Source organism: Ricinus communis, chromosome 8 (genome assembly GCF_019578655.1).
Source record: "Ricinus communis isolate WT05 ecotype wild-type chromosome 8, ASM1957865v1, whole genome shotgun sequence".
NCBI classification, from domain to species: Eukaryota; Viridiplantae; Streptophyta; class Magnoliopsida; order Malpighiales; family Euphorbiaceae; genus Ricinus; species Ricinus communis.
In genome coordinates, this window is record NC_063263.1 from 6,830,986 (window position 1) to 6,843,227 (window position 12,242).

At 30.9% G+C, this 12,242-nt stretch overlaps 1 protein-coding gene across 3 annotated transcripts; it reads right to left on the bottom strand.

The window, feature by feature from the left end:
- Positions 1-441: 441 nt before the first annotated feature.
- LOC8279026 (inter-alpha-trypsin inhibitor heavy chain H6) lies at positions 442-6,963 on the bottom strand. Of its 3 annotated transcripts, none has more exons than XM_002532678.4 (13): positions 6,439-6,963; positions 4,939-5,091; positions 4,608-4,820; positions 4,437-4,526; positions 4,213-4,329; positions 3,440-3,709; positions 2,957-3,113; positions 2,360-2,437; positions 2,128-2,228; positions 1,849-2,019; positions 1,562-1,636; positions 1,268-1,375; positions 442-1,169 (listed from the first exon to the last, which is right to left on the bottom strand). In XM_002532678.4, the coding sequence occupies exons 1-13, from the start codon at positions 6,823-6,825 to the stop codon at positions 831-833; spliced, it is 2,259 nt and encodes a 752-aa protein (XP_002532724.1). In that variant the 5' UTR covers positions 6,826-6,963; the 3' UTR covers positions 442-830. The 3 variants fall into 3 exon arrangements, with proteins under 3 accessions (XP_002532724.1, XP_048234434.1, XP_015583064.1); XM_048378477.1 differs by lacking the exon at positions 6,439-6,963 and adding an exon at positions 5,365-5,563; XM_015727578.3 differs by lacking the exon at positions 6,439-6,963 and adding an exon at positions 5,365-5,520 and having other exon boundaries at positions 4,939-5,078.
- Between the last annotated feature and the right edge of the window lie 5,279 nt (positions 6,964-12,242).

The following is a 12,242-nucleotide window of genomic DNA, read 5'->3' on the forward strand; positions in this document are numbered from 1 at the left end:
TTATAAAAATTATGAGATAATAAAAAAAATAAGGGATCAAAAAGATATTTAAAAAAATTATAGAATATAAAAAAAATTGAGGGGACAAATAGATATTTTATAAGAAATATAAGAACTAAATAGAATTTTTAACATTAATTTTATTGTCATATTTTGTACATGCTCGTCCTTCTAAGCATAGAACTATTTAAAAATAGTTAAATATATAAATTCAAATGTCTTGACAAATGGACTTTTTCTATACAAGTTGAAATGTCCATAGAAGTAGAAAAAAAATTATATCAGTATATTTTACTATATTTTATTTCATGATTATTTTTGAGCCATAAAAATAAAAATAATATCATATATCATGTCATCCGAGTATATATTTTTACTTATATACTAAATTTATAAATAATAATATATGCCGATCATTCATAGCGGTATAGGGAATTAATATATGTAAGAATTACCTATAAGTTGATGTTTTTTACTTGAGAAATTACATGGCGGAGTCGTAGTTTCTATATGAAATCACTGCTTTAAGATATAATTTCTCTTACATGCAGAGCACTATTAGTTTCTAATGGCGGTTCCGCAAACTTGGTTCTTCAAACCACCGCTAACAGCTCCGCGATTCCGTCTTGAGTTCTCCATTTTGTGAAGTTATGGTTTAAATCTCTGTTTCTATGAAATTGTATGAACAAATAATTTGGTGACATCGTAGAATGATTCAATACGGAATTCGTTCTCACAATGCACAACCACATCACATATTCCTCACCAACCACTTGCATTACAGTTACATGTACATCTTTATAAATTCAGCAATCACTTGCATCATATACTTAGCCACATTCGCAGATCTCAAAACAGCAATTGACGCATTCAAAGCAAGCAAGGGCAGCGCAAAGTTGCGAGAGAACAATAGCACATTGGTCATTCATACTTGAACAAGTCTGGATGAAGCACATGCAACAGAAGCGATCGAGCAGCCTGCTGCAACAACCGGAAGCAGCCTTAACTATTTTTTCTGTAGCATCAGGTGACTTTATTGCATCTGTTCCTGGAGGAATATTTGCTGCCGTTGCTTTCAAGTTGCCAAACCCAACTCCTAAATTCCCCAACATGACAGTCTTATCCCTTTCTGACTTCACTTGTTTAAGTGGATTAATTTTATTCAGTACCTGGTTTCAAAGAAGATTTCCAGTTCATATTGTTACTGTTGTCTGTTTTAAATGTGCAAGGAACTCAGCTAAGTGATAGAAAAATGGCAAAGACATACCTCCTGCATCAGAATTGTTTCTGGTTCTTTATCCCCTGTATAAGTCCGATGCAAAATCATATGGGTATATTCAGAGGGAACCCTAGTTTGTATGCTCATTTTTGCAACCTACAAAGAGAGAGAATGATTCACATAATGCACACTTAATTGCGCATGGCCATAACCATGTTAACCTAGCTGTCAATCATGCTCAATAATCTTTGTCAATATTAGTTTTCTCAATTTAGTTTATGATGACCTTCCTTCCATTTAAGCTGATAGTTTCCAATTAATGATACAATTTCACTGCCAAACCTTCTGCTCAAGGTCTTTGCTTTCTGACATCCAGGCATTAGCTGTGAGCACATCAATTTGTCTCCTTGCGATTACCTGCAGAGTACAGAGCAAAGTTGTAATTAGGAGACAGCAATAATAAGAATTTCCTAGTTGCCATATCAACTGCAGGAATTTACAGTAAATAAGTATGATATATTGTTGTTTTGTATTCGCATCAACTGGAGAACCGCAGGAGTACTTATTTGCCAACAAGTTGTGTCGAAGATATAATTACAAGTAACAAAAATTGCCAGGAGAAACATTACTTTATCAAGTTGCACGTCCTTTGCCTTCTGTGTTTTTAACTCTATTGTGAAATTGCTCATATCTGCCAAAATGCCACTAATTTTAACAGAGTCCGGAAATTTTCCATTATATCTGCCTGATACAACTAATGGAGTTCCACATGAGAGATCTGGAATTCTAAATGGAAGCAACTGCAAGTAACTCAGAGAAAAGATAATATGTCAGCAGCCAGAGATCTAACTACACCAATGAACAAAAAGGCTATATAGAGAAGATTGGCCATGTTGAAAATAGTGCACCTCAAGTGAATCAAGATGTTCCAAAGCATCCACAGTTACATTGGCTAAGATGACTGATGAAGCAGTTGTAAATAATCGCTGCATTCGGAAATCAACTGAATCTGGAAGTAAGACAAATAAAGAAAATTATGGGTCAAATCTTTATCAAGCTCTAACTTTAGTTGAAAGGGTAAGTAAAAAGTGGCCTGTTGCTCAAACTCCCTGTCAAAATTCCAAACATAGATACACTAACCTGCATCATAAGCACTATCAAAATAGCCCCGTCCAATTTGTGCTAGCATTTGCAAAAAATAATGGTTACAGTATGCACCTGAAAAAGGTTTGCATGCAACAATTTGTTAGAAATGCTATCAAAGTTCTCAAAGAAAGTGGTATATGGAAAAAATGAGCTAAATGAATAAATTGTCAGATTACATGCTAGTTCTAGATTGTGTTCAATTAAGCAATGTGAAACTATTTCATATCTGGAACATCATGAACTGTTAGAGCTATTAAAAAGATCCAGAGATGGAGCACCTCCTTGTCTTTTTCCTATTTTCTGTCAACAGATGAGAAGTTTATCAAGCTTATCAAGTCTTATACTAAAAGCCAAGTTTTACCGAGTTCTGAGTCTGGTTATAAGAACTTCAGAAAGAGCAAACTCAGCAACCAGTTAAAATGCAGAATATTCAATACAGCAAGATATTTCAATATCAAACTGTGAATTGAATTATTAGTATCAAAGAACTATATGCATATGTGCACATCAACTCCACATGTAATGCAACAAAGAGATCGAGACAACATGAGTCCAAGAGCTAGAGATATGACTGGAACCCGAAAACCTTACCTATGCCGAATGAGCATATCCGAGGAGAAATTGGTCCTCCACTTGTAAGAGAGCCCTTTACAAAATTGCAAATTTCTCTTTCATCTTGTACAGCCCCATCAGTGATGAGGAAAATAAGAGGAATCGAATCAGTAGTTTGAGCCAACAGCTTCATGGCCTAAAACATGCACATTACAATATGAAATTTGTATCTCTATCATACGGGTACATCATTCAGAGAAAGGTAAAGATTCGGAATTTAATATTCTTTTGAACAGTGAAAAAATGTTATTCCAGTGGATGAAAAGGGAAAGGAAAGAGGGAAGATGGAATTAACAGTACTACAGTAGGTAACCATTTCCTTGTTTCAGAACATGTAGTTTTTTAACAGAACAAATATAAAACTATCTTCTAAGAACACAGGGAAATGCGCTGAGAATATAATTAAACCAAAAGCAACATTAGACAATATTTCAGACACAAAAATGACAATTATACACACACCTGTTTAAGAGGAACCATAATGTTTGTACCACCACCTGCAGTTAAATTATCATTAAGCCATAGACTAGCTTTTGATAGTGCTTCCTTGGTCGCAGGCTCCATTAATGATGAAAATAAGTAGGTCTCATCATTGAAAGCAATAATATTGAAAGAATCTTCAGAATTTAGTTTGGAGAGTGATGACATTAATGCATTTTTTGCATTCTCAAGAGGACCCCCCTTCATGCTTCCACTAATATCGATTATAAAGATAACATCCTTCCTGAAAGCCTGCCAAAAATGGGAAATTTATACATTTAACCAAAACCAATACAAAAAGGGGAGAATGGAACTCTTTATTTAATTGCACTCAAGAAGCCTGATAACAAAATCAAAATACAATAAGAGCGCGACTTGCCGATGTTCCTATTCCAATCCATAAAGCTGACTGAACTTTCTTCTAAATGATTGACATATATTCACTATTTTTAAATAATAAAGTATGTTCGATCATCCAGTAACAAAATGTAAAACGCTCATATGACGTGTCACTCTCTTATTAGTTGTGGTATAAACACCATGTTTAGTTAAGAAATTCCAGAATTGGTCATTGTTTCCTGTTATAAAGCAGTTGATACTAAAAATTAATTGTATTATGTTCATTGTTAGCTTTTTAAAAACCTCAAAACTAAATGATAATGCAGCAAGATCCAATAATGCATCCCCATAAGGAAATCAGATGCTATGGTAACATTTGGAAACAAATAATTAGGCAGTAATTAATACTAACATACCTTCCTACTCTGCTTATTTCCTGGGAAAAGGTAGAAGCAGAACATCTGCCTCTCATCAATATCACGCAAAAGTGGGGACTGCAAGAACACTTCACCGAATAAGTCTTCTGAAACAACCTGTAAACAGAGCAATCAATCAGGATTCAGGATAGCTATTAAAGGGATCTCTGCACATAATGCATTTATCCTTTGAGAGTTGAGAAAAAAATGGTGCAAGGTCTTACAGTATATGAAAAATTTAAGTCAGCAATCGACCAAGTTGTTACTTCTTCTTCATATAAGAAAGCCATTTTACCCACCTCCCGCCTTAGCTCCTAGGAGACCAAAACGCTCAAGTGTCATTGCCTTTGTATTTCACAAGCTGATTGAAGCATTAGAGTTTGTGAATGGCATACCTTTAATGCATGGCTAGTACACCTGAATAAAATTTCTTTGCTAACACCAGAATTAACATTTAACAATATCTTTTCCCTCTTAGTGATTTTCTTAGCGACGGGATTGACAAATGCCGGAAAGCTAAATGGTATATTGAGACAGAATTGACCTTCATTATATGTCAATTTCTGAGACCAAGTCACTTTAACTGAAATTGTCGTCCCTCCAACAACCTAAAAGGTACAAATAAGTAACACGCAAGTATCATCAGAGAAAACAGAAAAATTTGAAATCAATCAAAAGGCATTTCCACACAATTAAGCATCAGATGTGGTAACTGGCAAGTAATACCTGAGGGATTTTGAATGTGTAAATACTTCCTTTTAAATAACGTCCATCTCCTCCTTTACTGGTTTTTCCCTTATCAATGGTTTCTTTTGCTATAATCAATTGGCTATGATATGATCCTCCAGTAATGTCAACCTCAAGACCTAGAATTGAACCCTGTTAGCCAAATCATGCTTTGCTTGAGAACTTAAAACAAGTACTTCAAACAATTAGTAAAAGCAAGTTACAGAACTTATAGCGACTGAGGATATAAAAGGATATGCTCAGGCTGAAATTCCATTTCAATGTTACTGTAATAAAAAAAAAAAAAAAACTACAAAGACGTAAACATTTCAGGTCTCCATTAGTAGAATTAAGCAATATCTGCCAGAGTGAGAAATAAAACTGGGTTTTTCTTTTTTGTTTTAGACAGAAGATGGATTTTCTTACTCTTTGGTGAAAACAGACGATGGTAAAACATTTTAACTCTAATAAAATTTGACACCCCATTGTGCTACAAATTTTAGGCTTCTCCAGCAAAACAAAAGGAAAAACAAAACAAGAAAGAAAGAGCCGCTCCAAAGGTTCAAAACTGGTCTCTTTTCTTTTTTAACTATGGAAAGTTACCACTCGGTCTAGCTTACAAGGTTTCCACCGTTCTAAACTTAGAAAATTTTTATTTAGACCCGTCTCACCCTTGTACTAAATCAATAAACGGCGGATATTATATTTATCAATTTTAAATTAAACTATGATATATATATATATTAAATTTAAATAAATATCTTCTTTGAAATTTTAAGGCTATCACTTTACTAGTTTGTTTTAGATTTAGAAAATAATCAAAGATAAAATAGTTTAAGTTGCGCTCAGAGAGATAAATTATACAGAATATCAGAATTTTATTTTTCATTTTAACCTTTTCAAAATAATTGTTGTCAGACGCCAACTATTATGGCGTGTAATATGTTAGGTGTCACGTCTTTTCCAATTATGTTTCATTTATAAATAAGTAGCTTATCTGGACAACATAAAAAGATAAAAGATAAAAAAAAACATGGCTACAACCAGTTTTTCTTTTTCCTATCACATTTCATTTCAAAAAAAGCCATACATTTTTTTCGAAGTTTTAATTAATTAATCAAAGAAAAAGTTACCTACCACAAAAAGCAATCAATTAGTTATCCGTCTAATCTTATATCACTCTACAGACCCTACAACATTAAAAATCCTGCCCCGGGTTTTTTTCTTTTGTTAAATCAACACAAAAATAACAAGGCACCCAATTTACTGCACACTAGTTCTGTAAATTTACAGTTACTTTATTACTTCCCTATCTAAAGTTCAAACTTGATAACTCAAAATTCTGAGCATGAATTTAGTACCATTAACTAGCCCAATTCAACCTTTAAAATGGCCTATGTACAATTATGTAAAAAAAATGCAGAAATGGCTAATAAATACATAAACTTCAAAAGCAAGAAATGTTACAGGTATTGTTCTTTTTTTTTTTTTTGTAATTACCTGCTCTCCCATAGGTACAGCGATGCGACAATCACACTTTCGACTAGTCTTAACACAATGCACGCGCCACTTGCCGTTAAAACTAACATTAGCATAATCTAAACAGCAGTCAACATCCATAGCTACGCCATGCATTTGCAACGGTATTAACGCCGGTGGCTGGCACCGTCCGTGTACATAAGGCTGGTAACTTGGCACGTCAGGATTATCTACTGCCTCTGGCTCTGGCACAACCGCATAAACCATCACCGCCGTTGGTAAATAACTCTCCCATGAGACTGTCTTTGACATTTCTGGTTCCGGTGCCGGAGGTAATTCTTTTCCGTAGTAAATTCTCTTTGATAGTCTTAAACCATAATCTACGCAGGTTCCGAACTCTTCCGCCATGTCACTGGCCGTACCTGTGCTGTCGGAGGTATTTTAAAGTTTTCCGGTGAGAAAGAGAGAGAGATTGTGATGAAATGAGTTGAGTTTTGGCGTTTAAAAAATGAGTATGTAACTATTTATACTGTAAGTAGTAATGAAGTGCATGTGGCCGGTGAAGATGAAATTGAAAGGTGAAGTGAAAGAGAGTTGGTATGTCTTTTTGGAATTTTAATATTCAACAGTACAATAACCAATCCGTAATTTACAGGTGGAATTTGATTCAATCCGTATATTAGATGGGTAAAGTTTAAAAACTACGTTTGATTTGACGCTTTATTTGAAAAATAAAAATAATTTTTATTAGACGAGTACTAATTATTTTACATTTTTTTAATATTATTTAAATATATATTATATTTTATTATTTATTATATAATTTTATATGTATTTGATATAAATGATTAGTAAATTATAATTTTATAAAAATATAACATATCAAAAATTTATAAATATATTAAAATTAATTTATTATAATCACAGAATACCGAATCAAATATTTTAATTAAAAATATTTATTTTAGTAAATATTTACATATTTATTAATATTTAATTAATTTAAAAAATAAGTATTTATGTAAAAAATATTTTAAAAAATATATTAATTATTTAATATAAAAAATACTTTTACCTCTAAAATATAAAAATATGATAAATTTTTAAAAAATTTCGTTGTAATTTTTGGGTTTTGGTTATTTGCTTTCGATTACATGGTAGAGTTTGTCTACTGACCAGCTTGATCACGCCATGGAGCAACCTTACAAAGAATTGCTAAACTTCTATCATCACAAATTATTGTTAAAGGTTATAATGGATAAAGTCTGGTAGGAAAAGTATTAGGGATTGGAATTGTTTGTATTGAGAAAAATAAATTTTAATTTTAATTTAAAGTAAATATTTTTAATATTATATAGAAATAAAAAAAAATTATAACCAACTCTAATTAATTTGAAATTAATGCTTTGAATGAAGTGAATTTTAATTTAAAATTTTACATAATTAAATTTAATAATTAATTAGAGTTGCCGCTATTAAAATAATTTTTTTCTTTTTAAAAGAATAAATTTCTATTGGGAATGAATTCCTAATATAAAGAAAAAGGAGAGAAAATTTTAATAGCTAAAGCTTTTAAAGTTTAGACATTAAAATTTGCTATAACATTTATTGCGATAATCTTCGGTGCATCCACGTTATAAAAAAAGAGAAAGAGCAAGTGGCAGTTAATTTCTTAGACTACTGAGCGTCTACATGTGATTTCATAATAATATAATAAGAGCATGCGCTTCTGATTACTACTCCACAAAGTGTAGCAGTAATTGTCATTAGTGATATTTAATTACTTCAAAGAACGTTGACAGCGAAACTAAAGCTATAAATTAAAATAAATAAAGTGACATTATTAACATTATTAAGTCCACTGACTGATTGAATGTCCGCCACTCCTTCTAAAATATTAAGAAATAGTCTACAATCTATCCATACAATAGATATGATTCATTTGATCAGTATCTTTTATTGTAATAAAATCTATATACCGATTCAATTCAAAGAAATAATTTCTATATAATAATAATAAAAAAATCATGTGTCCAATTTGAAACAGTTATAAATATAAATAAATTATTAGTTGTGATAAGTTATAATTTTTTTAAGTTTTAATTTTAAAAAAAAAATTCTCTATATAATATTTATATATATAATTTTAAAAAATATTTTACTATATTATTATTCTGTTTTATTAATCTTGTTTGTAAAATATGACTAAATATTTACATATTTTATTTATATATTTTTATTAATTTATTAAAAAAATTAATTTATATATTTTTATTAAATTATAATTTTTTACAATTATAAAATTTGAATTTATGAATATAAGAAAATTTGATTGTATACAAAGCAGCAGCGGTGTAAGCAAGTATGTCCTCGCCACCGTTTGCTGATGGTCCTCCCTCTATCTACCAATCTGCAAGCTGTGCTATACGATGGTGGTGACATAGAAAAACACAAGAACCACACAAACGAGTCTGATGTTTCAGGACACATAAAGCCGTGATTGGTTCGCTATCTTCTTTTTGATCTTTTATTTGGGCAAATCTTGAATTTGAAGGCCTCTGTAATTGATTACCCTTTGGCCTTTTGCTTTCTTAGTTTCTTTGACTAGTGAGGTCTTTCCCTGACAAAGAAGCCATTATTACTGGGTCCACAATTGTCAATTGACGTATACCGTAACAAACAAGTTTTGGCCTTGACAAGAATAGGATATACAATTTACCCCAATGTGGTTTAGGTATGTTACTAAACATAGGCTGAGGAGACAATTTTTGCTAGGCCTCCTAATCAGGGCAATATCCAATTCCATTGACGTAAAAGCATATCTAAATTCTTAAGGCATGGATGTACTCAATTAGGTTGGTAATAGAGATACTGCTAACAGAAATGTCTATCATTAAAAAAATGTATAGCATCATTATTATGAGACTTGTAGCTTGTGAATGTAGATTATAGAATGAGTTTAGTATTGTATTTAATGCCAAGTTGGAGCCAATATCATTTCTAATGTTAATAAATATAAAAGGGGGATGTTAACACCACATGTGTATTAAAACAAATAAATAAAGAAAAACTCACGCCTCATATGCCCTAATAACAGCTTGAGCGTTGCTACCTAACTAAAATGAAATTCCACGTGAACAAGGCGTGCATGAATCAAACATACACCATTCACATGAAAATTCACTGCACAGTTACTTTTAATTAAGTTTGCATGCTTTATAATAAGCATGAAGTTTATGCAAAATGTTTCAATTTTAATACTTCTTTTTATCTTTTTTACTTTTATTCCCTATAGAATGAAAACGAAGCGAGAACATAGAGACATTTGCTTTATGTTTTCGTTTAGAAAAACAAAACCAAGTGGTCCTCAACACATGTTGCACAATTATCACATGTTGCTCAATTAAAGCCATTTAGCAGCCAGTGGGTGAGCCCACATTTGGCACTAATCAAGGGGAGCTGTTAATTATTAATCGGTTCATAATTTTTTTACTTTGAATTATAACAAAGGAATTTTAGTATATTTGTTAACCTAATTATTGAACAAAAATGAATGAAAAATAGGTCAATAATATATTTCTAACCTTACATGGGCAGAATTTTTAGTTAGGTGGGCAATAGGTACTAACAGACATATAAATAAATAATAATATAACTATAGCGTATGTAACATAGAGTACTCTCTCGTATGACATGTCTTATCCATATATCTTACAGTACATTATTCGGATGTGATTTATCTGTGTTTTTTTTCTTCTTAAATTTATCTTGTTATTATCCAACCACAAACAAATTTGAGCTGACCATTTGGAATTATAAAATGATTATTCGGTCGAATGTTATTTAAATAAAATTATTTATCATGTGATGTTTATATGAATAATTTACGGGTACACATTAAATTGCTTAGGCAATGTTTAAATTGAGGGACATAATATGAATTTTTGTTAGATGAGCAGGGAGAATAAAGCTTGAGTTTTTCTATTAAAGAATTAACTTCCGGAACCCATAGTAACCAGAATAACATAAACAAACTTTTATAATTCAATAAGGTGAAGATGAAGAAGATGTGTTATGTATATAAGCCAACAAAGTATATATTTCATTTAATTGACACGGTATATTATTTAGATTGGTGGTGATTTTTTTTAATTATTAATTTATTTTATAAATAAATATCAGTATTTTTTTTTAGGAGTTTTATAATATTCTATTATGAGAGTTTTGAGTTTTTTTTTTTTTGTAAGAGTTTTATGGTTTTCTATTATGGAAGTGTTGAATTCTCTCTCTATAAAAGTGGTAAAGAAAAAAAAGATATTAAATTTGACATTCAAACAATCGGGCTCGTTAAATGATATCTATGAAGTCGATATGTAGTTTAGTGTATTTGAGTGGAGTGTTCTTTCCACAAATTTATAATTTGCTGCTTCATCAAATATAATTAATGATTGTTAAAATATTATAGTAATTTTTTTAATTAATTGTAAATAAATTTTCATTATTAAACTTAATTTTTCAATTCAAATTTGACAAAGTTACAAAAAAACTTATAACAACAAGAAAAGGACATTATATATATATATATAAAAAAAAAAAGATAGTTCAGGGATTCTATTCATATCAATTATAAAATACAAGACAATTGTGATACGGCCTTCAAAGTTTAAAAACAATTGGGTAGATTTAAACTGGATATCATACTACTTCTACTTCGACCTTCTTCCACGATAAAACACTGAGCAACACAACTAGGATCCATTACTGCAAAAAAAATTTACAGTATTAATATGAACCAAAATACACCAACTACAACACCAAATCACATCAAGCTTCTCCTTTCTTTCTTGCATGCCTCCTCTATCTCTCTTTCTATGTTTTTTGCTATCTTTCTTTCTGTCTTCTCAAGATTATCAATCTTTTGCAGTAGTCCTTTTATCACTGCCTTTGCCTTTGGTTGTATATGAGGGTCTACTCACAAGAGAAAAATTGATATGGTTGATTTTTCAAATAAATTAACTTTTGACTATCACATAAAAAATTCATTAACTTTAAAATCAAATAACGATGATTCCATCTCAAAATTCTGACATCCAAAGAACCTATTGCTTGGATTTGCATCGGTCCAAGAAGTTTCAACTCTACTTCGATATGGCAAAAGCATGTCAAGTGCACTCAATTGAGAATTCATACCAGCCAATTCAAAAATTAGGGTTCTATAAATTTAATAATATAAATTGATGCTAATAGGTTTTTATCAAGAGATGAAAGATGAATGCAGCGATGCTCTAAAATGAGAATGATTATATTGCAGGAGAAAAGAGAAAGGTTGAAAGAGAGAGAACGATTCTCTCTACCCTTTGGTGTTTTTTTTTTCCTTTTCTTTTCTAATTTCAGAGAGTTGGATGAGAGAGAAAGGATGAGACACATGTGTCTAATGTGTCACTGTTAATGACGTGGAATTATCTTTAAGTTAAAAAAATTTCCAGCGAGGACGCCGCTTCGGGTTTCCGTAAGCCTAGTTAACGAGATTTAATAGCTGGGGTTTTACTGTCACTAAAATAGAAGTTCAGATCGTTTATTGATATAAATTGAAATTTAGGAACTTTGATGTTACAAAGGAAAAAGTTTAAGGACTATGAGGGCGATTTAACCCAATTTTTTTAAAAAAATTTGATAACCGGTTAATTAAGAATTTTTAATTTAAAATTTTTAAAAATTAGTAAAGTCGGCCAGTAATGTTTTTAATATTAGATTTTTTATAATTTATATATATAAATGATGCATGTAATTTTTATATTATTTTCTATAATATTTTAAAATATTTA